A 27,313-nucleotide genomic window follows, 5' to 3' on the forward strand; every position below is an offset into this window, starting at 1 on the left:
GTTGGGGTAGCCCTAGGCTGTCCTGGTCCCGTGTGTTCTCAATGTGCTGATCCCTAAGCTCACTCTGGACCTTCCCTGTGGTCACGTCCTGAGGGTGCTCTGTCTCCCAGCTGCCCAGCACAGCAGCCATGCCACACTGCACAGATGGACCTTCTCTTCCCTCAGGTGTCAGCGGAAGCAGTGGCGTGTGGACCTGCCAGCCACTAGCGTGGTGATCACGTTCCACAACGAAGCCAGGTCGGCCCTGCTGAGGACCGTGGTCAGGTGAGGCCAGGACACCAGCTGTGGCCCAGTTAGCCGGGTCAGCATGGCCAGCGGGGCCGTGAATGGGCCACCTGGTGGCTCTGTCCCTGGGCAGCCGATGGCCCCTCCAGCCTAGGCGGGGCCAAGAGAGGACACCCCACCCGGTTGCCTGCACCCGGCCACGGCCCTGTCCTCTGTTTCTCCTCAGTGTGCTTAAGAGAAGCCCCCCGCACCTCATCAAAGAGATTATCCTGGTGGATGACTACAGCAATGACCGTGAGTGCTGGTCCTTCCCCAGCAGGCTGTGGGCGAGAGCGTTGGGCAGGCTCCGGCCAGAGGGAAGGGCTTCTCGCGGCCCAGGGGCAGCGCCCACCCAGCCACAGGGACTCATGCTCCCTCTCCTCTCTCCCTAAGCTGAGGACGGGGCCCTCTTGGGGAAGATCGAGAAAGTGCGGGTCCTCAGGAACGATCGGCGGGAAGGTAAGACTCCCTCCCCAGCCTGGTGGCGACTGGGCAGTGCTCTGACTATGAAAGCAATCAGGTCTCTGGTCCCGCTCTGTGCCCTCTCCTGTCCCAGCACACACAGGGAGGACGTCGGACACCTAACCCATCAGAGATGTGTGCTCTGGGTCTGCTCACACATGAGAAGCTCTGTTCATGCTTAGGGACTCTGACCTGTCCCTGAAGAGCTTTAGCCACAAGCTATTCAATGCTCCTAGCTTCAGCGGCTGACCAGAGAGCAGATCCACGGCCGGCAGCTGCCGCAGGGGGCCGTCCAGAATTGGGACACGCTGCCCTCGGTGCTCACACCCCTGTTAGTCCACCTTCCCATGGGCTTCCTGTTACTGGACAGGGCTGAGCCCCAGGAGCAGGCCACAAGGCCGTGGCAGGAGGGCTCCCCAGGGATGTGCGTATTGGGGAGCTCAGGCTGGTGCAGCTGGTGTCCCGGTACCAGAGCGTGGAGAGAGGCCCCTCTTGGGATCGGGGTCTCTCAGTCTCTCCAACTGCAGAGCCATGGCACCCATGCTGCTCCCAGGGATTCAGGAGTGGCAGTGCTTCTCTGGCCAGGGCACAGCCCTCCTCCTTGTCCCCACACAGCCACTGCGCTGGAGGAAGTGGGTGTCTGAGCAGGAGCCTGCCCCATCGGCCCAGCGGCCCTCAGGTGGGAGCAGTGCCTTGGGCACCTGTCCTCACCAGCCCGCCGATAGCCTGCTCCTATGTGCACTGTGGCCTTACTGGGCTGGCACCAACCCCAGACCTGACCACCTGCTGCGCTCCTTATGTCCCCTGAGTGACAAGGCAATGATGAAGTCTCTGCTGAGTGTCCTCACTCCCTTGCCTAGAAAGGGGAAGCTGGCCTAGGACACAGGAGGGGAGGAGAGGGGAGGGGAGAAGTGGGGAGAGGGAGAGGAAGCAAGTGGCTGTTGTGTTGCAGTTTGTAACTGGCCTGTCCCTTGCTGGCCTTATGGGGGGTGTCCATGAGCTGCTTAGAAACTGGCCGTGTGTCTGCATGTTAACTCTGGACCTCTGGACTTGGTGCTCATGTGGGGGAGGAACTGTGTCACTGCTGGGTTTAGCAGGGGTGAGGGGCATCGTGTGGAAGCGACTGGCAGACAGGTCTGGACAGCTTGAGTGGGCAGCAGCTGTGTGATGCGGCCATACCTGCCTTGGACCCCAGGCAGGTGCTCCTGCAGCATTGGCCAGCTGCATGGAGCAAGGAGGCCGAGAAGGGGCCGGGCTAGCTGCTCGGGCACAGCTGAAGATGAGGGAGAGGAGGTAGGCAGAAAGCCCCTGGCCACATCTCAGCCACCCCATCCCAGGGCCGCTGCGGCACCGTCTCCTCTGCCTGCCACTCGACCCCACAGTGCAGTTGCCTCACTTCAGGGATTGGGAACCTCCTCAGGAGGTCGGCAGGGAGTAGGAATGCCCTGGATCTGCCCTCCTCTTCGCTTCCAGAGCCTCCAGCTTTTCCTGCCCAGAGTCCCCTGTTGGTGCTGTCTCCGCCACCCCGGGCGCTCTTGATTTTCCCTTGCCAATGACGGCATGTGGGCCTCTGTCCTGCAGAACTTCCTTCTCGTCCCAGAGAGCGTTTCTGACTGGAATTCTGAGCCGGCCTTGGATGCTTTTCAGCATGTCAGAAGTGTTGCTGCATGTTGTCCTTGCCTGGCTTGCACTTTTCTGCCAGGACCACAGGTCTGCTCGGGCATTGGCGTCTCCTGGCTGCACCCAGCCCTCATCACAGGTGTCCCAGTTCACAGCCCTGGGCCTGGGTCCCCTTTACATTTAGGCTACTTTGCTTCACTGACTCCGGGAGGTATGAGGTGGCATTTTCCACCAGACTTGGGACTTGCTGGCCGTTTGCATCTCCAGCACTTGTCCTGCTTTCCCCTTGACGTCTTTCCTCTCTGTCAGGAGGGCCCATGTCCCTGGCCTGTCTTCAAGTCCACAGGTCCCTCTGCCAGCTCCATTCTGTGATTGAGACCGGTCAGGGAGCTGCTTGTCTCCCATCACTTCCTTTTCCTGGCTCTCGAGTACCCCCCTGCGTCTGCCAGGCAGGCTCCAGTGCTCTGATGAGTCCCCTGTCTGTTCACTTCCCACGAGCTCTTGAACATGGTCATAAAAGCCATTCTAAATCCTTGTCTGCTGATCCAGCATCTGAGTCATCTTGGGATGCTTCTGTTGGGTTTTTCTTCTGGAGATGGACCATACTCTGCAATTTCTCAAGTCTAGTTATTTTTTATTTTACAATAGATGTAAAAATCACCCCATATATTGGAGACACTGGGTTATGTTCTCTTTCTGAAGGGCCTTGATCTCTTTTAAGCAGGACAGTAAAGTGACTGGTGGTGACTCTGCTCTGGTAGATGGACAGGTGCTTGTCTGGGATGGGGATGCCCTGGGTGAGTCTCTTGTTTCTAAGGTAGTAGTCTGCATTTCTGAATGTGATCCTTTGGGTTTCCATAGAACTGAAGTGTTCTCCAAACTTCTCTAACTTGGCAAGGCTTGAATTCCAAACCTTGTGTCCACAGGGATTGATAGCAACTGAATTCTCAGCTGTGTCCACTACAACAGGGATCAGATGAACTCAGCTCTCTGGTTGGTCTTACGGGGTTTCTTGGAGTCTAGGCCTGTGAAGTTAGCTCAGGAGTTAGCCAGGCATGATCACTGGCCCTTTTCAGGGTCTCCTTCTCTAGTCCCAGCCATTCTACAAGTCCTACGCTTTCTCCTCTGGCACCTTAAACTAGAAGGGCAGCATTGTAGGGTGGGGTGCCTTGGGAAGCACCCCCTGAATGTGGCCTTGGGCCAGGTGGGCCTACTCTCAGGAGTTGATCCTCTGTGGTTCCATCTTCTGTTTCCTCCGGCTCTGCCACACGATTGGCTTTATGTCTTACTTGGAGTTCATACCAATTTCCAGGCTGGGCTTTGCCCAGTTGCAGCGGCTCTGCAGTCAACTGGTCACTCTGTCCTTTGCCCCTGGGGGCAGGCAGCTATGTGGGGTCACTGTGGCTCTCCTCAAACTGCATAGAGAGGAACGTAGAGCCCTCATCCTCCTTGGGTGTGAGCCTCTCGTCCAGTCCAGACACAGAGCCCCCAAGCACAGCATCTGTCGCGTTCCTCACGACTAAGACATTCAGGGTCACCCAGGGGAACTGGGCTGCACAAAATAACCACACAGAGACAGAGATACCTTTTTCTTTGGGTCCTGAGGGCTCCTCTGATCTTAGGGGTCTGTGGAAAGATAGCAGGTGCTGAATCCTTTTATTGTGGAGAAGCCATTCAAATGAGGCAAGGGGTCAGGTTTCAGGAGGTTGAGTCTAGCTTCCTGATGTCTGCTGTCAGCAGGTTAACTGACAGCTAGGATGGCCACACCCAAGGGCAGAGCAAGAGAAGGGGACACACAGAGGGAGCTTCCTTGGAACATTCTATCCCAAACAGGGCAAAGTATTACAAAAGAACAGGTGAGTGTGGCTCAACCCCACGGGTGACATGCCTACACCTGAAGACACACCTTCGACTTCCTGGGCTGGGACCACGCCCAAGTCACCATGAAATGTAGTGATGGGTCAGAGCCTCTTGCTTCAGGATGGAAGGCATGGGTCATCCAAAGGGGCTCCCCACAAGCATCCAGGACAGTCAGATATGTGTCTCGAAGAGCAAGTGTGTGTGTCCAGCGGGTCGCAGGCGTTCAAGCTGGCCCAGCAGCACCACTGGGTCTCTGGCTCTGATAGGTCTCAGAAGACAGAGCTGTCTGCTTCAGGCTGGGGGGTTGCAGCCAGGTCCCAAGATGTGGAGCTGACATCTTCCAGGGCCCAGCCAGTCAGGAAGCTGTGGCTGTGCCAGAGAGAAGACCTTCTGAAGGTCTAGCTTCCTTGCTAGATAGAGGCTCTGATATGCGAAGATCTTTCTGGACCAGTGGCTCTAGGAGGTGGCCTTCCCAGGCAACAGTCAACTGCAGAGAAGCCCTGGGGGGCCAGGCTGCCAGGCGCTGAGCCGTCCTGGGTTCTCGCTTCCCTGACACACTTCTGCCTTCCTTTTCAGGTCTGATGCGCTCCAGGGTCCGGGGTGCCGACGCTGCCCAGGCCAAGGTCCTGACCTTCCTGGATAGCCACTGCGAGTGTAATGAGCACTGGCTGGAGCCGCTGCTGGAGCGGGTGGCCGAAGTGAGGCCCAGGGCCGGGCCGGGGCAGGGCACATGGGCGTGTGGTCCTGGGCTGGCCGTGGGTGCCCCTGGTGTGGGGAGAAAGGCAGTGTCTCTGGGGGTTCATCTACAGTGCTTTGGGCTGTGGGGTCCCTGTACAAGGAGGTGGCAGGCTCAGCAGGGGCTGGGAGGTGGCTGGTGAAGGCAGCTTTGACTCAGGCACAGCTGCTTCTTCGCCTCAGCTCTGAGGGCGTGAGGGAACCTGGGACTTCAGGCTGGGGCAGTGCCAGCCTCAGCTCCCACTGAAGACCAGTCCATCATGCTAGACTCAGGGAGAAGCATGTGCTGATTGTCACTCAGTGCCTGGGCAGACCTCCAGAGGGTTACCTGGGGCCCCCTCAGGTACCACCTCCTGCGAGGGGCATCATCATAAAGCTGGGTGGCCTCCTTAGTTCTGGCCGCCTTCATTGACTTTCTGTCCTTCCTGCTGTAGCTCTTCCTTGGACAAGGAGGGCAAACATGACTAGAGGAGGTGAAAAAAGGTAGAAGTGCTGGCTGCAGCATGGAGGGGCAGCTGGGCCAGGGAGATGCAGACACAGACGTCCCAGGCTGTAGCTTGGAGGGATAGCTGGGCCAGGGAGACGCAGGTGTCCCAGGCTGCAGCATAGACAGCTGGGCTCAGGGAGATGCAAATGGCTTGGGCTGCAGCACAGAGGGACAGATGAGGGTCAGTGACTCATGAAGTACAGCATCGTCAAAGCTGGTAATAGTCATGACACTTCACTGCCTGCTTTGGGTTTGTTGAACGATATGGTAGACACTGCTTATGCGCTGTCTCTACTGCAGGTTCTGCCTCCTCTAGACTGTTGAGGAAATGGTGTAGGGGTTGTTGGCCGTCGGTGATGGGCAAAATGGTATAGGTGGCAGGATTTCAAATCAGGTTCTGCTGAGCCCCAGGGTTTGACCCGGAGCCCTCACCTGCCTGCTGCTGCCCACTCTGCCAGGCCATCTCCTGAAAAGCCAGGCCAGAATCAACCTGTGTTGGCCAGTGCACAGGCCCCTGCCTCGAGGCAGGACCAGCAGAGCTGCCTCATGCCCATTCGAGTTAAGGCAAGAAGCACTGAGGTGATGAGTTCTCACACATCCTCATCTTGCCAAAAGAAACAGAGGTGTCCTGTTGACTCCCACAGCCAGAGGAGAGGGAGCCAGGCCGGAGCTACTGCACTTGGCCTGCCATCTGCACATGGTGGCGCTGGAGGCCCCTGGTGCTCTGTGGCCTGTCCTTATTTAGCTTCTCTGATTCCCTTGTCTGATGGTTTTCTCGTCTTTCCTGGCCAATAGGGCTGCATAAGAGGCCTGGGACAGTGTGCCTCTATGGACTGTCAGTGTGAGGCAGGGCTGCAGTCTCCACACTGGCCACGGCCATTCAGGGTTGAAGATCAGAGAGGGGAACAAGCCTTTGTCCCAGCCTCTGACCAGAGTTTTCTTGTGGGCACAAGAAGGGGCGCAGCCAGAGCCTTGCTGTGGGAGCACGGGGAGGCCCTGCGGCCCCCTTGTCTTCTGCTGGAGGGACCTGGATGCAGCTCCTCACCCCTCACACCCCCTTGTCCAGAGAAGCCCAACCCAGCCTGGGGTCTGCTTTGCCTTAGGGTGCAAGGCCAACTTGCTGCACATCCGAGCTAGGACTTACCAGAATCCTGTGGCGAGACTGAGGTGGACCAGCCCCTGGCATGGTCCTTACCTTAGCTGGGTGAACAGATGGCCAGAGTGTCCCAGGCCCCCACTGACCCCCTCTCATGCAGGCAGCCCCTCTGCCTGCCCCATTGCAATTGGGTCCTGAGTTGGGGGAGGTCCTAGAGGGATACAAGCAATTAAGGCTGCCTGGTGACCCCGACAGGGCTCTGGGGCCTATGTGCTGGTTTGGGATGTTGACAGCTTCTCTGTTATTTACATATGCAGGACAGGACTCGAGTCGTTTCACCCATCATCGATGTCATTAACATGGACAATTTCCAGTACGTGGGGGCCTCCGCAGACCTGAAGGGCGGTAGGTGTCCATCCTTGCACAATGCCCACTCGTCCTGTTTCTGGCATCTGAGGGGCAGTGACACGGTCCATCCTGCCGTGTGTGCCCATAGGAAGCCCTCTGCATGCTACCAGGGCTGTCAGGAAGGGGCCGTGGCCCTGTTTCCCACCCTTCCTCTTCCAGCCATGTGGCTCAGTGTGGCTGTGTTGTTCTTTCTGACCAGAGGTGCCAGGCCCCCACTGACCAGCAGGGCTATAGCTTCTCAGAACTGAGGTTTTGTGGAGCTGGGGGCCATGGCCTCTCTGTACTGCCCGTGCCCAGGGATCACCATGTCCTGCTGACCCTGCCCCTTGCATGTGTCTTGGTCACTGACCCCTCTGCCCTGGCCCAGCCACCTTGTCCTGCTCCCTGCCAGGCAGCAAATTTGTCTAGGGGACTATACTGGCTCTTATAAGCCTGACAGCACAAATGACCTGCAAGTCCACCCCCAGGGCACCAGCCACAACATATGTAAGACCCTCTGTCCCTCCTGAGAATGAGCAAAGACACGGAGCTTCCACTGCCAGGGCCTGGCTTAGATCTTGAAGCCAAGGTATAGCTAAGCCTGGGGTGAAGCAAGACATGGGCCTGGTTGCCTATCAGCCTCTGGCCACTGAACTCCCTCTTCACTTCCGAGGTCTGGATCAGAGGCATAGTGCCCACACCAAAGGGCCTCGAGCCACTAAGGAGCCTCCTGCTGCCTCTGGCCCATGCTCATGGGTATAGCCCCGTGAGGGAGCATCGAGCTTGAGTGCTCATGTAGGAACTCAGCTGGGATCCCGAGGGGAGGGGCTGCCTGGTAGCTGGAGAGCTGCCAGTGTCCTCTGGTGCTCTTCTCACTGGCTTGTCAGGAAGCCCATGGGCCCACTCCAGGGCAGCCCTGTGCAGCTGGTCAGCCCCTACATTCCCATGTGGAACTGGACATCTATCCTACCACCTAATGTTTTTAGCCGATTAGAAGAAAATATCCTAATCCAGACAACCCACAGGCCAAGGGTCCACTACTGTTCTGACCTCCAGAGAGAAGACAGTGCAGCAGAGGACCGGGCCCCAGCCTCTGACAGACAGCAGGCGCTAGGAGGCCCTACTGCCATGGCCCTCCTGCGGGGCCTTGACTTTGCCCCCACTCCACGGGCCCCACTGCCCTGGGTGGGCTGGTCGCCTCTGCCCTCAGCGTCCTCATCCAAGATGCAGGTGGCCACCTTCCTCTAGTTCACTCTCAGGTGGCAGTTTTCACATCCCCACCCTATCCCCACTGCTGAATAGTCTCAGGTGGAATCAGAGACACCAAGGAGACCCAGTCGGTAGGCCCAGGAGCATGCCCCTCCCCTGTGTCCCTGTCCCAGGGGGTAGGGAGCAGTGGCCGGGGTGCTTGGTCTCCCCTCCTCGCCTCTCATAGCCCTTGGATGGGCAGACCCAGTGTACTTCAGGTTCCGCACTCTCCCCAGCTCGCTTCTCAGGCCCCAGGGCGGAACCTGGGGCCTCCGGAGCAAGGCCAGTGCGCCCCACTTGGCTGCACTGCCCTCCTGCTCACTGCAGTGTTGGGAAGCCTGGCCTGAGCATCTTTCTGGGTCAGGGGCCTGCAGTGCTGCTCCTGCCCTCCCTGCCTAGCACCACTGCCCCAGTCGCTCCTTCCACGTACACCTTTGGTCTGGGCTTGGTTTTGTGTGAGTCAGGCCGCAGGCCATCTGTCTCCGTGCTGGGGCTGGGCCAGAGCGCGTGCATGCACATCCCAGCACTGCTCGCTTTCCCACTGCAGGCTTCGATTGGAACCTGGTGTTCAAGTGGGATTACATGACACCTGAGCAGAGAAGGTCCCGGCAGGGGAACCCGGTCGCCCCTATAAAGTAAGTGCAGAGTGTCCCGCAGGCCGGAGCCCAGCCCCTGCAGACCGCCCTGTGCCTCCTCCCCTCCCCACAGCTCCTTCCCATGGGTGCTCATGAGGCCGCTCCACCAGCCCTGGGCTGCCTGTCTGCTGCGTGGTGCTGCCATGAGCAGAGTGGGGGCCTCAGGCCACAGCTCCATATCACTTTGAACCTTACGACAGCTCTGTAAGGAGAGCAGGGCCCAGAAGGGCCAAGGATCTTACCCAGTCAGCAAGTGTCCAATAGCAGTCGGTCCCTCACAGGGAGGCTTGGCACAGCCTGGACAGGGGCTGGGGAGGCATCTGGAGGCAGCGATGGGACACGGGATCAGCAGGACCGTGCTGCTTGAAGGCCAGTGTGTGGTCAGGGAGCCTAGGCTGGGTGTGACAGGGGTGCCAGCCGCTCACCTTGACCTGGGCCTCTCCGCCTCTGCAGGACCCCCATGATTGCTGGTGGGCTGTTTGTGATGGACAAGCTCTACTTTGAAGAGCTGGGGAAGTACGACATGATGATGGACGTGTGGGGCGGAGAGAACCTGGGTATGTATGAGACTCGTGGGGCGAGGCGCTCGCCAAGGCAGGGGCCTCCAACCCTGAGCCCACCTTGTTCCTCCCACCCCCCACTGCTCGGGGTGCTGAGGAAGACGTCACGTCAGAGACGAGGCCAGAATTCAGAGGTCCTTGAACGGAAGCACAGGCTCCACCTGCCGTTTGGCAGAGGGTTTGGGAGCCACCTTCCAAATGGGGAAGCTGCCCCTCCCCACCCTGCAGGTGGGCTCCCTGCGCTATCACAGAAGCAGGGCTCTCTGGTCCCTCTGAGCGCCAGACCTTGGTCTGGCTGCTCTGAGGGTGTTGTGAGCGGCTGTGGGAGCTGTTGGTACTTGGATGGGGCAGCCAGGCCCTGGGTGCTGGTTGCCGTGGTTGCCAGAGAGACTACGCATGCTCTCCTGGGCTCTGGTGCTCTCCTCGCTGGCCTCACCCAGCCTGACCCTGGGGCTGCTGCGTGTCGGGTCCCGCTGGTGCTTGGGCAGGTGTGCCCAGGAGGACAGCCAGGGACTGGCACTGCTCTGCTGACGGTTTTATTCCGACAGACTCAAGTGGTTTCTGTTAGTTTAAAAGCCCAGTCTCGCCTGTCGTTTCCCATCACGTTGACATGTCATTGGAGAAAACGCCTCATCTCTGAGGACCCTTCATGTTTTAATGTTGAAAGCTGCTCTGTCTCAGCCTGTGTTGCAGGGAGGGGGATGGAAGGGCCTCAAGTTGGTCTCCATTCCTGAAATTTTAAGGATACCTTGACCTTAGGTGGGGCTCGAGTGGAGTCTTGGCGCTGAGGGCTCCGGTCACTGACCTCTGAAGAAGATCCAGAGTCCTGCTTGCTCTCCAGGCTCCCATGGCAGGACCCCCAATGGAGCAGCGTGGGGCTCAGGTGGCTCCTTCTGGGCACGTGCAGGCTGAGTGCACAGGCGGCACACATGGTGATGGGTGCCATCCGGGCTCCCGTCTGAGGAGGCTGAAACTCAGTCTTCGTCCCCGATGCCAATCCATTAACGAGGACGTGGTTTTGAGAACAAGGGAAAAGAAGGTTCATTGCTTTGCTCGCAAAGGATAAACATAGGGGACTCCTGTCCCGGAGGCTGTGATTCTGCCCATTGGCAGGAACAGGGGTTTTCATAGAGGTGACTCAGAGAAAATGAGATTAGGGAGAAGGTTAGGGAAAAGAAGCCTTTTGCCTCGTTGCACCCTTAAAATCAAGATGGATCACCAACAGCTCTATTGGAGCCACCCACAAAAATTCGGCCAGGGTTCTTCCTCTTGCCACCTGTATTCAAACTGGCACAGTCTGATCCAGAAACACGGCCTCAATTTGTGTCAGCAGTGTGTCTGTCTGTAGGCAGAGGATATGGGCTTCATTAGGTTGGACTAAGTGATCTTCCTCGACTGGATTGCCCAAGGCAACCACCCAGCCACCCAATGACAGAGAACACGCTAGTGCTCCATACATAAAATAAACTTCTAAAAAACTTCAAAAAAAAAAAAAGATTAGAAAAAGAAGAAACATGTACATTTCAAAGCCACAAGGGACATAGTCAGAGCGTCAGGTGAACCCTCACTTAGGAGCAAGTGTGCTGTCACTGTCACCAGCTTTTACCTTGTGTCTGGGTAGGGTGGGGTCAGCTGGGTACCCATGTCCTGGGCATCTTCCCCTCCATGACCGGGCTCTGCAGGACCCTTGGCCACAAGCTGCGGAGAGATTGCCCTGAGCATGGCTCCAACTTCTTGTTCTGGGCACTGAGCACCCTGCCCACAGCCGTCACCCATGTGACCTTTGTGAGTGGGGGGGGGGGGGGTACAAACGTGCCCAAGGAGAGTCCAGCCCCCATGGTCCTGGTCAGCAGCAAGTCCTCATGCAGTCAGAGCCCCCGCCAAGGAAGAGGACAGGGGCCTTGAGCCCAGGCAAGCTGAGGCCTCTGTCCTGAAGGAAGGAGCTCTGCTAGGCCCTCCAGGGCCCAGGGACAGACACCAAGGGCCTCACCCTCCAGGTGGGAAGCAGCTGCAGGGCTCAGCCATAACCTGCCCCAGGCCTCCCTGCAGCCCTCCCAGCTCAACAAGCCCCAGGCAAAAGCCTGAGTTCAGATCTCCAGTGAAGCAAAGGGTTATTTAGATTTTACTTCCTGAAATTCTGGGCCCTTCCTGCTTGGGTCTGTGGGATACTTGAAGGGTAGGAGAGCTTTCACTGCGGTGCCTGGGATGGGGTCAGCCCAGGGCCTGGCATGGCCAGTTTCTCAACTGAGTCCCATCCCAGCCCTGATAACACAGGGACGGTTATCAGGATCCCACTCTGCTTGTGAATGACCATCTTCCCGCGACCTGGCTTTATCAGGCGGTCAGTGCTGCTGTGTGGTGGGGTGCTCGGCTGGAGGGTTCCACGGGCCTAGAGCAGGTAGCAGTGCTGGCTCAGGTCATCTACCCACATTCTCAGGGCCCTTATGCAGCCTCTCCAGGCCTCTCTGACAGGGAGTCCTGACCTTTCAGAATGGTTCATCTGAATTTCTGTCCAACATGGGTCCCTTGCTTTTGGGGTGCTGGTTAGGAGAGGTGCCTGGCTGACGTCCCCTGGCACAGAAGACTGTGCTGAGCAGTTGTGTGCCACAGCCCTGCAGGATGACCGCCCAGGACCAGGCAGTGCCTGGCCCCACCATCTGATTCGCAGGCTGACTCTCTGGATGCAGATCACTTGTGGCCTTCTTGGGAACCATCCTGCCTGGGCAGTGGGTGCTGTGACGTGCTATGGGTATCTCCACTGTCCTCAGCCACTGCCGTGGGTGGCCTGAGAGGCCAGTGCTGCAGCTCAAGGCCTGAGAAGCATGGTGTTTGTGGTTGGGAGAAGGGTCTCTGGTTGGGGCCCAGCTGCATGAAGAGCCCGTGGTCTCCAGCAGTGAAGCCCGGTGTGCATCTCAGGGCCCTCAGTGGGGTCGGAGCTGGGCGAGTAGGCGAGATCTGTGAGGGCCGGGCACGCCCGGTCGCCGGCCAAGAGCGCCCCTCGTCTCCAAGTTTCTGGTCCAAATCTGAGCTATTTCCCATACATGTGCCCTATCGAGGGCCCTGAGGAGTCTGACTGTTCAGGGTGTGTCACGTGTCTCCACTTAGAACGTTCTGGACTGTCCTGAAGGAAGGCGCTGCTCCTTGGGGCTCCTTCAGCGGGGAGAGCAGGCGGTGGGTGGACGTGGGCAACTGTGCACCTGGGGTGACTCTGTTGGTCACTGAGTCTCATTCCCACCCAGAGATCTCCTTCCGGGTGTGGCAGTGTGGTGGCAGCCTGGAGATCATCCCCTGCAGTCGTGTGGGACATGTGTTCCGAAAGCAGCACCCTTACACCTTCCCAGGTGGCAGTGGCACTGTCTTTGCCCGGTAAGTACTGGAAGACCGAGGCTGAGGGGGCCAGCATGCCACTGTCCTCTGTGGAGCTGGGCGTGGCCCTGGGGGCCAGGGTCAGGGGTCTTCAAGGTGGGCATGACCCTGGGGCCCCTCTCAAAGGGCTCCCCGCAGCTCCAGGTTCTTGGCTTCCTGTGACATGCAACACTGTCATGCGAACGCTTCCCATCTGAGTGCGCTAAATCATGCAGGGCTGGGTCACAGCGGTCTCCCTGGACCTGATGCCTGGAAGACTGGGGTATGGTAGGTTCTAGATAAATGTCTGAGCGGCTGGCTGAATGGACAAAACTGGTGCAGTTGCTGTGAGGCTCATCCCATGGGCTCCCCAGATGAGCACCCTGTGGAGCCACTGGGGCAGAAAGGGTCAGGGCATCGTGAGTCTGATCCCGTCTCGTCCTGACTAGAAGCTCAGGCCCACTGGGCAAGGTCACATAGCAAGGCCAGTCCCGTGAGGAGGGCCACTGGCGTGTGCCCAGTGGCCCTAGCACTGGGGGTGCACACTGCATTGCAGGTGCCCCTGCAGAGGGGAGGTGGGCAGCACCGTCTCCTCACCCACAAGCCCTGCCGCACTCACACCTGCTGTGTGGGCCTCAGCCATCTCCCCTCTGCCATGCCCCTTCTCCCTCCCCACGGACCTTGTGACCCCTTCAGTTCCTGCCCGCAGGTGAGATGCCCCCAGGGCCTCCTGGCATCTCCCATGCTCTGCCCTCTATGCACCTTCTCCCTGCGTTCTCAGTCCTGATAATCTCCTGGGGTGGAGCAGGTCAGGTGGGTGCCTTCTCATCCTATGTCCCTCAGTGGTGTCGCTGGCTACTGTCGGTGACCTATTCTCCCTGCACTCAGGGAAGACAGACACAGGTACCTTAAGTAGCAACTGTTGCCTCCCTGCTGAGCAGGACGCTGTCCAAGGTACCTAGTGAGGGTTAGCTGTCACTGTAGCTGGAGTTCGAGGAAGAGTCCGAGATGTGGGGACTGAGAGGGTGCCGTGCCACCCCCAGTAGTGGACATGCTGCCAGGCTGCACTCAAGTGGCCTTTGTATATCAACAGCCAAGAGCAGCTCGTCCCGGGACCTTCTCTGCCACGAAGCATGGCTCGCTCCATGGTGGGGTCCTGCCTGCAGCTTCCCTTTCCTGAGAACCTGTGAGCCCAAGCAGGGGCCAGCAGGGACCCCAACACGGCCCACACTGCACCTCCATGTGACAGTCCCTCTGTTGGGCCGGTGGAGGAGGTGACACTGACGGCCGTTCCTGCCCACCTTTGCTTTCCCCAGAGCTGTGGAGGCCGGAGTCCCTCCTGGTCCCTGGTCCTGCCCTCTTTGTAGGACACGTGGGGTACATGAGGGTCACGCTGGTCTGTCCTTGGTACATCACAGGCCCTTCTTTAAAATAGATGCCTCCTCTGCTCTGGCAGTGGCCCCAGCTCTGGAAGATCCGTGCCCTCTGTAAGACCAGGGGCAGTTCCATGGGCCTGCTCGCCAGAGCTGCCCCACACCCAGGGAGCTCACCCAGTCACGTGCCTGGTGGAGGGGCACAGCACTGTGGTGCCAGCAGAAGCACCCTCAGGAAGGTCGGTTTTGTTTCTAGCAACACTCGCCGGGCTGCTGAGGTCTGGATGGATGAGTACAAGAACTTCTACTATGCAGCAGTGCCTTCTGCCAGGAACGTCCCCTATGGCAAGTGAGTGTCCCTCACCTTCTTGTGCGCCTGGGGGTCCTAGGGGACACCTGTAAACTGGAGCCTCTGCTCAGGCTTACAGGCCTGGTGGAGGCAGGTGGGGCTGCACCCAGAGCCTGGACAGCCCAGCTTGCCAGCAGGTGTCTGTTCTGTGCAGACAGCTGTCCTCCTACAGGTGTGAAGGGGTCTGTTTCTCTCTCCTCCAGTATCCAGAGCAGACTGGAGCTCAGGAACAAACTGAACTGCAGACCCTTCAAGTGGTACCTCGAGAACGTCTACCCAGAGCTGAGGTGAGTGCCCAGGGTCTGCATTTCTCTCTGTGAGGTCTCAGGAGCAAAGATAGTCAGGGAGGCTGTAGGAGGTGACGGTCACACTGCGGGCAAGAGACCAGGGGCAGGGACGCCCTCTACGCTTGAGCTGCCTGCTGCAGCCTCGCGTCTCCTGCAGAGTTGTCCCCACTCTGTGTAGACCTGGAGCAGTCCCAAGGTGTCACCTCATTCTGGCATGTGGCCTGTGGGCAGCAGACAGGTCAGTGGTGAGAGGGACCTGTCTCTCCAGAGCGGCAGCTGGGGCTGCACACAGGCCTGCTGCTCCCTTCCCCTCGTAGCTTCCCCTGCTCTCAGCCCTGCTGACTGGAGAGGGGAGGTGAAGCCAGCCAGCAAGGGACGGCCCCAGGGTGACTCAGACAAGGGCCTGCCTCACTCCTGGGAACAGCAGTCCTGGCCCTGCGTCCTGTCGGGTGGCCATTGACAGCAGAGTACTCTTCTGTGCTTCATTTTCACCTCTGGCCTCTGTCTGTGCTGAGCTCCAGAAACTCTTAGGTTCCGGGAGCCACTACACTTGAGCTGCAAGGGTGAGTCAGGCTGCGGCAGCATGGACCTTCCCATCTTCCCTGTTCCCAAACAGCAGCTCACAGACCCCTGCGCAGGGACGAGGAGCACTAGCTCCACCCTTTGTGGCTGGGAAGGCTTCTCCAGAGTCTCCTGTTACAGGTGGCTCTCGGGAGCTTTTGCTCTGCATTTAGGTGGCACTGGAATTGGCAGGTGGAGGAGGGGAGAGGACCCAGTGTCACCCATGGATGCCACTGCCAAGGACCACCTGGCTGCTTACAGGCATGCCAGCAGGGCCCCAGTCCTTATCTATCACCACCACAGGGTTTCACAGCAGGGACTTTGCCTAAGTAGCACGTGCTGCCCTTGTCCTGGTGGCCTGTGACATGTGGGTGACAATGCCATGGGGTGACGCAAGAGATGCTATTTATTGCTAGGGGCACCTGTGGCTGGGGGACATGGGCCCTGAATGCCCTGCAGACCCCGGCTCAGGCGCTGGGTGCCTTACCAGCTGGTGGGCCTGCTTCCGAGCTGCAGGCCAGGGAGGTTCCAGCTACCTGTTGTGACTTGTCTGTGATGTTGCTGCCATGTCCTGCTTCCCGTGGCAGATCTCCATCACATTGCAGTGGAGACCCATCTAGTCGGTTCTGGATGGGGCGTGAGCTGAGGTTCGGAGAGCGTGGTCTTCACTGACAGCCTCGCGGCCAGCACAGCCATGCAGTGGGGCTGACATCCAATCTCATTCCAGAGCTGGTGGCCCTTGCCTGTGAAGCCCTACCACACTGTGGGGGTTAACCACTGGCAGATCCCAGGTCCCCTGCTAGGCTCAGGTCCCAGCCTCTGGAAGGTATAAGCAGCCAACTTGTTGTCTATGTGGCATCCACAGGCCAACTTGAGTGTGGGGACGTTTCCTTCCCAGAAGGACTTCCCAGTACAGAGGAAAAGGGGTTATTGCTCCCACTCACCACCTGATGGCCCTGGAGCCCAGAGCAGAGACTGGCCGTGGGAATGTAGACCAGGCCAGTGGCCTCCCTCTTGTACCTGCTGCGGTGCTGAGGTCACTGGTGGTCCTGCAGGACTGAGCAGCTTCTCATGTTGCATTTCAGGGTCCCAGATCATCAGGACATAGCTTTTGGGGCCTTGCAGCAGGGAACCAACTGCCTTGACACTTTGGGACATTTTGCTGATGGCGTCGTTGGAATTTATGAGTGTCACAATGCTGGGGGAAACCAGGTAGGTGTGTGGGTGAGCTGGACGCTGACAGCCTGGAGGGAACGGGCTGGGGTTCTGCGTTATCAGACCTGGCTGCCACTTTCCCTATGTGAACGCACCTGTTCCTACAGGGCATAGCCTCTGTGGCAGCCAGATCAGGGTCAGGTGGCTGCCACAGGCCTTGGTGGACCTCCAGGTGCCTATCTGGTGTGCAGCCACTGCTTCTCTTGCTGCCAGCCGTTAGGTAGTTGTAGTGTAAGATGCAAAACACAAACCATCGATGCTTTGGTGTGAGCCTACACGCCTTTCCCCTAGCAACATAACACCCACCACCTTCTCCCACCACCACGAGAGAAACCTGCGAAGGCTGCTGGGTCTAGCACGTGTACAGTTGGAGCAGTGCCGTGCACCCTTACCTCCTCAAATGGCTGCCTAACTCTGTGGGCCCAAGTGCTAAGGAGGGCAGTTAGTTCATTGCACACGTCATGGACGTGTCAATCTCAGGCCCTTGTGAGATGAAACACTCTGAGGACGGGTGGGGTTTCATATGTCCCACTTGGGATGCAGTCTTAGAGACTGCTTGGCATGGCCTGGACATCCTGAATAAGATGGGCATGGCACAGGATCTCTCCTGGTCATTGAAGTCCCCATCAACTAGGGCAGGCATTGGAGCTGGCCCAGCCTCTTCCTGGCACACTCAGGCCATTCCCAAGCCTCTGGGCCCTGAGGATGCTCCCCAGGGCCAGGCTCCCTGCTCCAGGCTTTGGGCGTGACTGTATCTGTCAGTTTCAGGTGTCTGTCCCTGTGGCAGGTGGGTCCCATTTATACTCTTGTCTCGGGTTCCTCTAGTATTGGGATTTCTGGAAGGAGGCCCTCCTAGAGGGAGAGGGGAGAGGGTTGGAGGTGGAGGAAAAGAGCAGCTGTGCTCTCCATGGGCAGGGCGGAGGAAAGGGCTGTGCTCACCATGGGCCGTGTTTTGGCAGCTCTGCAGCCCTGGTGCTGATATAGGTTGGCTCTCGCTGTGGCCTCCAGGCTGGGGCCACCTGCGGAATCTGCTGTGAGTGGCGAAGCTGGGCCCCAGCATGGGTTTGCCGCTGTCCTTCTGGTCCAAGCCTGGTGGCCCTGTCCCCCACTGCGGCCCCTGTGTTGACGGGGGATGGCAGCAGCACAGGTGCTCGTGTTTCCACGTGTGTGTTAGGGCCCTGGGGAGGCCCGCATGGCCATGCTGGGAGTCAGGGCAGTCCAAGGCAGAGAGGCCTGGCTTCCAGGTCTGGTGGCACAGAAGTCCCTCAAACCTTGCCAGCCTGGCTTGGGGCTGCTGAGGCTCGCCTATGGCCTGTGGCCTGCGCGGGTGTGTCTGAGGCTGAGTTGCCCTCAGCTGACGAGCTGAGGTCAGGGGGTCAGACCTGCCATGGGGGTCAGGTCTACACTTGCATTCCAGAGATCCTCTGGGAGGTGCTTCCTGACCAGGCTTTCCAGTCAGCATCTCTCCAGGCAGCAAGCGTGGAGGCCTTCCTGGCCCTGTGTTGGCCATCACCACCCTCGTGTGCCCTGGGTCCAGTCCCAGGCTCCCAGGCCTGCACAGCTTGGCTCTCTGGGCAGCAGCATCCCCTCCCAGGCCTTCACAACGCATGGCCATCACCAGATTTCATTATAACTCAGTCCCAAAGGCGCTGGCTTGGGCAGTACACTGCAGTCACTGTGGCCAGGCATGGAGCCCTCTGCTAACAGGCTTGGTGGCACCTGTCCATGATCAGAGCACCTGGAGCCTGAGGCTCCTGGCTGGAAGTAAACAGGTGGCAAGATAGGAGGGCCTGCCACGGACACGGGCGGGGTGGCACCACAAGGACCTGCCGTGGATGTGCGGGGTTTAGAGCCAGGACACAGCACAGTCGACCCCACCCTGGGGCTGTCTGCTGCACAGGTCACCTGCCTGTCAGTGCTGCTTCGGGGGTCAGGTCTTCCCTGGCACCACGGCCACCACACATGGATGCAGCTCGTGCGGATGAAGTTTATGTGGCCTTACTGAACTGAAATCCAGAACGTGGCTCTGGAGATGGCTGGAAGTCTGTCTAGCTGCCCCCTTGTAGACCCACCACCACGAGTCCTCTGAACTGATGGTAGAGTGCCACACAAGAGAGGAGGGGCACATGGGAGCTGAGGACCTCGGGGTGTACTCCTTAGTGACAGCACAGGGAGCACGGCCTACACACCTAGGTCACTGAAGGGCAGGGCAGAGCTGCCCACACTGCTCGCACCAGGTTGGTTTTGCTGGAACCATTGTAACATCCGGGAGGATGCAGGTTTTTTTCACTGGCCAGCTGCAAGCCCAAGGCCTCCAGATGCCTGCCGGTAGGACCGTCTGAGCCCCAACAAGACCTAGTCATTCCCAAAAGTTGGAGGCCTCCTGGAGATATCTGTGCAGACAGGAGGACTTCTCAGAGCCACAAGGCCTTGTGGGAATTTTCTGCAGGACAACGTGGCAGGGATACCTTTCCAAATCTGTTCGACCTCAATCTGGTTTTTCATAGAATTCCTGACGGTAAGGTTGAGGAAACACCAATCAAAAGCAGAGAGGACTGAGGCCCAGCATGCAGGACACATGCCCCGTCTTACACCATGCAGAGGTCCAGGCGTCCACTGTCCCTGGCTGCCCCCACACACCCTCCCCAAGAGCCAAGGGAGAGGAGAGGGGCATATTCCCACGTGGTGGTTGGGCGGCAGGCATGAGGCTCCAGCAGTCCTGGCCATACCCAAGGACCGAAGAAGTATAAGCCATGTCACAGCCCTTGGCCCTCCTGACAGCGTGCCTGTGCCTCATCCCCCTTCCCACAAGGAGGCTGTCCTGGTGCTGACAGAGCTCTGAGTCAGGCAGGTGCAAAGGATGTGGCACTGTCACATGGGAGTGAGTGGGGGACCGCGAGGGAGGAACTTGTCGCAGGAGCCTGCTGGGCTCAGGGGAGAAGGGACCAGGGCAGCGAGGCGGTCCCTGCACACTCTGCCAGGAGCCTCACCACTCAGTCCAGAAGGATCCCCTTGACAGGATTCCTTGCCCCCAGAGACTCGGGAGGCCACCTTCCCGCCCAGTGTGGCCCTGCCCAGGGTGGCATGTCACTGCTCCTAGTGGTGGCTCGCCTGGCCATCTTAGCCCTGACTTGTGTAGCAGTGTTCTGAAGCCCAGGCAGGATATTTAAACATCTCAGGCTCAGTTTTCTTGTCTGTGAGAAGAACAGTAGCCCCCAGGCACTTTGGCACAGAGGACACACCACAGCGCTGGGCACTAGTGGCAGATTGGCCATGCATAAGTGCAGTACATGGACCGTCCTTTGGTTTCCAAGGACTCTGGAAGCTTGGGTGGATCAGGCGGCCTCTATTGTGAGGACACTCGTTCCTGCTAAACCTGCAGGAACTCTCACATGCTTTTCCGGTGTTCAGTCCATACCCCAGCCTGTCTTCAGACCAACCCTGTGTGGGCAGGACCGTTGGCAAGCACCTGCCGTGGGCCCAGGCCAAGGCCACAGGCTTTGCAGCTCATGGTACCTGCAGCAGCAGTGACAGGTGCCTGGCTAATGCCGTCAGCCTTGGCAACCAGGCTGCACGGAGCAGTTTCTGCCCAGCAGCAGGATGAGTCAGGCCAGCACAGCACCACCCAGCCGTGGGTTGGTCTTGAGCGGGTCCCCAGCTGGCGCTGGCCCCTCCTGGTCTCACCTGGACTCCTGCCTCTGACTGGGCCTTGTGTTCCAGGAATGGGCCTTGACGAAGGAGAAGTCAGTGAAGCACATGGACCTCTGCCTCACCGTGGTAGACCGGGCTCCCGGCTCACTCATCAAGCTGCAGGGCTGCCGGGAGAACGACAGCAGACAGGTAGGCCCTCAGGCACCATGGTGCCATGCAGGTAGCAGCGTTTGCTTGCAGGTGACTGCACCACACTGGTGACATTGGTTGCCTGCCAGAGCTCAGCAGAGCAGTGACATGGCACAGAGCATTTTACAGATAGACTACTTTGGTTTATTCGTTATTTTTTCCTGTTGAAATTTGCACCCATTCTGGATGGCTCGCATTCACACGGCGGGGACTGGATGCATGGCCCATGCTGAGCTGGGGACGAGACAGCCATGCCAAAACCATACTCCAGTGTGACTGGATCTTTCCCCAGATTGGCTAGCAAGGACTAGCAGGGCTCCTTGAGACGTGGTCACCAGGTCACTGCATGCTGCGCTCCTTAGGAGCTGGGCTTGTCTGACGTGTTCCCTGGTGGAAGCTTATAAGGCCTGGGGTACAGCTCGGGGACGAACAGGAACGTGGCATAGGGCACCTCCCAGGGTGCTGCGTGTAGAATGCCGCCTGTCCTCCTATAGGTGTAGATGAGGTGTAGAGTGAGGCACAGAACCTAGTGTGGCCAAGGCCAGGGCTGGCGCCCCTCCCAGCATCACCTGGGAGGACTGGGGCCGAGACAGGTCCCAGCTGGATTTCCGGGGTTGGCAAGTACTTTCAAAGGCCTCTCTCGGCTCCTTGACCCAGTCTGGGTGCTCCATCCTCCTGTCCTCTGCCAAACCCTGCCCGTCTCGGCAGTGGGTCCCTCTCTGGGGTTCTGCTTGCTGCCTGGTTTGCCTGGTTTGCCTGTTGGTGCAGTTTCAGGATCTGTGTGGACCTCCAGTAAGAAAGTGGCTGTCAAACTGGGGAGGGGGCCACCAGCACGACCCAGCCACAGAATTCAGCCAGGCTGCCAGAGGGGACGGTCCCTGATCAAGCCAAAGTGGCATTTCCTTTAGGAATTGGTAGGCAGAGTGTTTTTTATATAAAGCTGTGGTAAAGCATGTCCTTGGCTAGTCCCCAAAGCCTTTTTAAAACAAAGGGCTGCTATAATCCCTCGCTTCCAAGTTGCTAGTTGTTCTCTCCAGTCCTGTTCTCAGGCCATAACTGATGTCCTCAAAGGCTCTCTGGTATCCAGAAGTCACTTCGTGAATGGAATCTGCAAGGTTGTAGCTGAACCCAGATTTGGGAGAGGGTGTCCACACCACTGTGGCCGTCAGAAGGGCGAAGACCATTGGCCGACCAGCCCCCCTCCCAGGGCAAGATTGTTGTCTGTCCCTTGCTTGAGGAACAGCTGTCCTGCTGCAGCCAGTACTGGGTGACCAGGCACCTCCCACATTCCTGTTTTGTGAGCCTTGAAGTCAGGCCAAAGGGAGGCGGCACCGGGGAAATCGGAACACGCAATTCCAGGGGACCACAGAAGCACCTCCAGGAGGTCCCTGGTGCACTGCATGGGGGGCAGAGGTGCCTCCAGGGGTCCCTGGTGCACTGCATGGGGGCACAGGTGCCCCAGGGTCCCTGGTGAACTGAGTGAGGAACAGAGCTCCCCAGGGGTCCCTGGTGCACTGCATGGGGGGCATCAGGGCTCAGCCTCTGCTGACAGGGAGGAGTGTTGGGAGTGGAGTCGGAACTGCAGAGGTTTTTAAATGGGACTGTTTCTGGAGCTGGCTCAGCAGTGGACCAGGCTGATCCTCAGATGCCCTGCAGACTCTCGTGGGCCCTGCCTTCTGCTCTGGGTTGCGGGCCACCTGGCCGTGGTGGTGGGGCCTGTTGTGAGCCTGAGCACCCTGGTGGCATGCCCAGAGCTCCACAGAGGGCAAGAAGGCACATAGTAGGAATAGCTACCTGCACCCGTGTTCTTCCTCACCAGGTCTCCTGCCTGCCAGTTGGCTTGACTAGGTCTTAAGCAGGGGCTCCACAGCTAGGTGCCTGTGGCCTCACTGAACACTGGCCAATCCCTGTGTTCAGTGCTGTGTTTATGCCGGGGCCTCAGGCAGGCAAGGGGAGGACGGGCCACTGGTCAGGCTGTGGGTTCCAGCAGGGCGGAGGTGTGTTGCCTACAACCCTCACCAGCACAGGCACCTCCGGTCCTTGAGGCCAGGGAGGGAGCCCATTTGCCCATGGGGGTTACCCACGGGGGTTGCCACTGGAAGACCTCTAGGCTGCTATGCTCATGCCTCCTCGTGCTCTTCTCTTGCAGAAGTGGGAGCAGATCGAGGGCAATTCCAAGCTGCGGCACGTGGGCAGCAACCTATGCCTGGACAGCCGCACAGCTAAGAGCGGGGGCCTGAGTGTGGAGGTATGCGGCCCGGCCCTCTCGCAGCAGTGGAAGTTCTCGCTCAACCTGCAGCCATAGGGCCAGCGCTGCCGTCCTGCCTCCTGCACCACCGGCCAAGTTTGGTGATCACATTATTGATTATGTTTCTTAAACTTTCCACGAAACTATATACCTCAGTATTCCATCATGGTCTGAAAGTTGGAGAACCCAGCAAGGCATGGGCTGTGCCCATGTGGCAGCAGGAAAGGAGAGCTGTGCCCCACCCCACCCCCGGGGCCAGCCGCCCACTCCTGCCCACAGTGCTCCCCACTTGCTGGGCAGCTGAGGAACAGTCGAGGCCGAGGCCAGGAGGAGCAGCTGAGTGGCATGCACGCCAAGGACAGAAGGGGAGGGCGCAGTGCGCGGGGAGGACTCTGCGCCTGCACCTGTCCCACCGGCCACGTGGTGTCCGCAGAGCTGACTCCAGTGGCAGGCTTTGTGGCCGTGCCTGCCCTGCCTCCCCTCTTCACTGACGTGCTTGCTGTATCTGAACATGAACTTTCCGTGGTGGGACACTAAATATAACATACATGAGAAAGAGCGTGCAGCCGGCTCCCTGTGGTCTCCCTGGGTCGTCATCTGGTCACCCGCAGGAGGGCTGATGCTCCTAGAAGGAGCAGGTGGCTGCCTTTGTCCCCTGGACCTTCATCAGCCCATAGGTGCTCTGGTGGCCCACGGGGCCCCCAGTCCCTATCCCAGGGCCCCTCGGGTGGCCTCCAGTTGGGGACTCAGCGTGTTAGGAACCTGCTTTCATCTGTCAGTGTCTGTGAATCTGGACAGGTTACTTATTTTGGCAAGAATGCTTTGGGTTTTTTTAATTAAATTTTTTTTTGTTAAGGGGAAAAACATCCCAATTCCGTGTCTCCCAGTGTGAGCCAGCAGTACCCCCTCCACATGGCAGGCAGGTCAGAGATGCTGGACAGCATTGTGCACCAGCTCTGGGCTCCTGCTGACTCGAGGCCTGTATACCAGGCCCTCAGGGCTCCCTGAGCTGCATGCTCAGCCTGCAGGTGAACCTGGAGCCCTGGTGTTCCTGCTGCACCCAGTGCCCCCCATGTTTCCCACAGCATGGCTGCCTCGGGCCTTTGGGTGGGGCTGGGTGGATTCAAAACTAAGCCACACTGCACACTTGGGAGGTTTGGGTGAGTGGCAGGGGCCTGTGTCCTGTGCAGTCTCCGAGGCTGGTGTCAGTGGGGAGAGGAGAACACCAGGCCTCTGCCTCTCGCTCAGAAACACTGCCTAGAACCCGCTGCCTCCTGTGCCCCAGTCTTGACAGCCCATCCCCTGTGGGTATGGCCACTGCCTGTCTCCCCTGCCCTCCCACACGGGCACCTTGGCTCCTGGTGCCTCATGTGCGCACATCAGACCCCTCTGGGGCCTGTGGAGGCCGGGAGCTGAGGTGCTGAAGGCTGCCAGTGCACGCCCGAGTTGTAGAAGAGGGAGCCCTGCTGGGCTGTGCCTCAAGAGCCTGCGGTGTGCACGGTCCCAGGCCTCACGCACGAGAGCCGGGCCAGGTGGCTGCTGCATTTCCTTCCCTCCAGGTAGACGGTGTCCGTGTGACAGGTGACTCTGCATCTCTCCAAGCTTGGGTGTAGGACTGAGGGGAGCCGCTCCTAGGCACAGGTGTGAGGCTGCTGAGCAGAACCACAGCACAGTCTGGGACCCCGCCTGCCCGGCACCGCCTTCCTCACCAGGTTCTGCTCTCACCCTGTTGCCGCAGCCCCTTTGGTCAGAGGGCAGGCCATAGATGTGGGATAGATTTGGCTTGCCAGGGACGCCTGCACCCACGCCATCCTGATCACCTGTGCACCATGCTGCCTGGCCACCCAGGGTGCCAGCCCTGTGCCCCAGGCCGCTGGGAGCAGAGGCAGCTGAGCCGGCCCTCCAGAGGAGCCGTGTTTACATGACGCAGTGTGCCAAAGTGACTTCCTGGGCGTGCCCTCCTCCCACTCCTCTTTACCCACCCCACCATCCCCCCTCCGCCCTTGGGAAGCGCGAGGCAGCGTCTCTGCTGCGGTGGTCCTTGTGCCATGCTGAAGCGATGGTGTCTGTGAGTCTGTTTTGCAAATTCAGAATATAGTTTGGTAATTTTTTTCCAGTTGATTTTTAAAAAGAACTGCTGTACAGAGCTTGTACTTTGTCCATTTTATAGATGGAAACCATCCTTGAGATTGTTTAACTTAAATAAAGAGAAGATACTTTATAGATACCTCTGTCTGTGGCGTCGCCATCTCTGGCCTTGCCAGGGCATGTGTGTGGTGTGAGGGCGGTGATGTAGCCGTTGCTGTCATAGTCGCACACCCAGCATTGGCTGCCATGCCCTTCTGCTGTTGGGCCACCAGCTCCTGGGACCCAGCTACTCAGGCCCCTGTGGAGTGCACCTAGGGCCTGGTGTGCTCAGGCCTGGTGCTGAGTGCCCACAGGGTGGCAGCCAGCTGGGGCCCCACCAAGATTCCCTGGGTGTCTTCAAGCTGCCTGTGCTGAGTGTGCCCCACAGGCTCATCAGGGTCACCCGAGGCTGGCCACTTGTTTAGCAGCTGGGTTGAGGGTGTGGGGGACCCTGGAGGGATGCTAGGCACGCACACAATGTGTCTTCCTTCCCACTGTGGAGACCAGACGTCGGCCTGCTCCCACCCGAGGGACAGAAGCCCTCACTGTGTCTGGGGTGTGCTCTAGGCCTTCCATGACTGTGTGTGCATGTCCTGCTCTGGCAGCGCAAGAGGCTGTGCACTCTGCATGGGACTAGGAGGCCGTGGGCCCAGAGCCACTCAGCAGCCTGCTGCGTGGACAGGCCGTGGTGCTGTGCACATGGGCACCCACCCAGGGCCAGCCTGCTAGACATGTGGGCAGAGCATTCCAGCGGGAGGCACACCCTTGGAACACAGAGAAAGCCACCTGATGGGACAGGTGAGGCAGGGCAGAAGGGGGTCAGGGGAGGCACTGGGGAGCCCAGGAACAGTGGGTTCTGGGTCTGTGGGCGGGGGGCAGTGGGAGCTGGTGCCTGGGCCAGGGGCCAGATCTACTTCTAGCCAAACTCAGCTATTTGATGTTGACTTCACCTTTCAGAAAATAATGAACCAGAAAAATAAAATCTCCATTTCCTGTCTATGTATGTACCTTAAAAAGACAGTTCTTCCTGATCAGTGTGTCTGTCCCAGCTTGCTCCCCGGCAGGTGGCCCTGCTGGGAGTTGGTGGGGTCTCCGGGTACTTGTCACAGTGACGAAGTCAACTACTCACTCCATGTATTTTCAACTGTATTGTAAGTGTCATGTTTCTAAAGACCTTGCGTCCCTCAGGTCCAGAAGGAAAGAGGAATCTGCCACTTGAGCATCCAGGCAAGGGTGCTAGAGTTGGGGGCTGCGGCAAAGCACCCCTGGTCCTCACCTGCCCTAGAAGGCCCTGAAGCGGAGTTGGATGTGAGCCTTTGACTGCAGTTCTGGCAGCTCTGTGTAGCGTCCCCACGGGGCGAGTCCCACTCAGAGTGAAGACTGAGTTTCAGAAAGGCACTGGCTTGCAGAAGGTCACGTCAAGATCCTGGGGGTCTCCGTTGGCAGCACGATGCACAAGCCAGCAGTGGCTGAGGTGGTAATTCCCAGGCGTTGACCCTCAGCGCTGGGGCACCTATCCGAGCCTTCAGTTCTGCTTGTCAAGAAAGCCCCCAGCCATTGCTCAAGTGAGAGATGTCCATTCTCTTGGATGACAAGATCTGAAGACAACAGGATTCCAGGGGCGAGACACCTGAAGTGTGTTTCCTGCCTGGCCCTATGGACCCCTCCCACCATGGTGAAGGAGCAAGGGCACTCCTGAAAGCAGGCCACCTCCTGCACTTTCCCAGTGCTGACTATCACACCTGAGGCTTCCCAGGTCCTGGGGCTCAGCTGCTTGGGAAGCTGAGAAGCCACAAACTCCATGTGGTCCCTTCCAGGGACTGGGTTCTTTTGGCCAGGAGGACAGGGGAGGGGTGGCTGGCTGCTCACCGCCACATGGGACTACCCGACTTGCCATCACTGGGAGGACTCCGGCAGCACTGATGAGCAGCTGGCAGTGTGCTCTCCACAGTGCCAGGGCCATGGGGCCCTTGCCCTGTTCAGGGACTTCTCTGGGGTCTGCTGGTGGCTCCAGCCAGTCCTCAAGGAGGCTGCAAGTGAATAAGGCATTGCCTGAGTTTATGAAGACCACCAGTCACACCAAGACACCATCGTCTCCTTCGCCATGAATGCCCAGGCTGCCACCTCAGCTGCAAGAGCTATGTGCTTATGTGACACTTTGAAACACCTGCAGAGTAATTAATGTGATAAGGATGCCATGACAGGGCTGGGCTGGGCTCAGTAGCAGAGCACGGGCCTAGCTTGTGAGAGGCACTGGGCTCCCTCCCCAGCACCACATGAAAAGTTAAAGATATGGTGCCCTTCTACAACTAAAAATACTTTTTAAAAAATGCCCAGGAGGGTCTCATCAAAGACAGTTCCCAGTGTGTTGGCCACGTTCATAGTAGCAGGGATGCCAGGCATTAGAGAGCCATGGTATAAGGTCACCATTGCCCCGGAAGCATCTGGACCTGAATTTGCCCTCACCATGGATGAGTGTGGCCTCTTGGAGCTTCAGTGATATGCTGGTTAGTTGTGGGTGTCACTGGGGGGCCCAGGTTGCCTAGAACAGTGTCTGAGCTGTGTCCCAAGGAGGCTGGCCTATTGGGTGGCATGGTGAAGGGGATGGATGGCC

General features: G+C 58.7%; 1 protein-coding gene and 1 pseudogene across 1 annotated transcript in view; both read left to right on the top strand.

Moving 5' to 3' along the window:
* The window catches only part of Galnt2 (polypeptide N-acetylgalactosaminyltransferase 2), an 83,907-nt gene extending 60,776 nt beyond the window's left edge, over window positions 1–23,131 (top strand). Inside the window, exons 4-16 of the mRNA XM_076831700.1 lie at window positions 166–264; window positions 452–519; window positions 658–723; window positions 4,783–4,904; window positions 6,842–6,929; window positions 8,707–8,794; window positions 9,248–9,351; window positions 12,594–12,720; window positions 14,329–14,421; window positions 14,625–14,708; window positions 16,355–16,481; window positions 20,205–20,324; window positions 22,474–23,131. Coding sequence (XP_076687815.1) covers window positions 166–264; window positions 452–519; window positions 658–723; window positions 4,783–4,904; window positions 6,842–6,929; window positions 8,707–8,794; window positions 9,248–9,351; window positions 12,594–12,720; window positions 14,329–14,421; window positions 14,625–14,708; window positions 16,355–16,481; window positions 20,205–20,324; window positions 22,474–22,629 — 1,342 coding nt within the window. The 3' untranslated portion in view covers window positions 22,630–23,131. The remainder of the gene's footprint in view (window positions 1–165; window positions 265–451; window positions 520–657; window positions 724–4,782; window positions 4,905–6,841; window positions 6,930–8,706; window positions 8,795–9,247; window positions 9,352–12,593; window positions 12,721–14,328; window positions 14,422–14,624; window positions 14,709–16,354; window positions 16,482–20,204; window positions 20,325–22,473) is intronic.
* LOC143379643 (small ribosomal subunit protein uS14 pseudogene) lies at window positions 10,480–10,735 on the top strand (annotated as a pseudogene).
* Window positions 23,132–27,313: the final 4,182 nt, after the last annotated feature.

This window comes from Callospermophilus lateralis, chromosome 13 (assembly GCF_048772815.1).
Source record: "Callospermophilus lateralis isolate mCalLat2 chromosome 13, mCalLat2.hap1, whole genome shotgun sequence".
In the NCBI taxonomy this organism is placed as follows: domain Eukaryota; kingdom Metazoa; phylum Chordata; class Mammalia; order Rodentia; family Sciuridae; genus Callospermophilus; species Callospermophilus lateralis.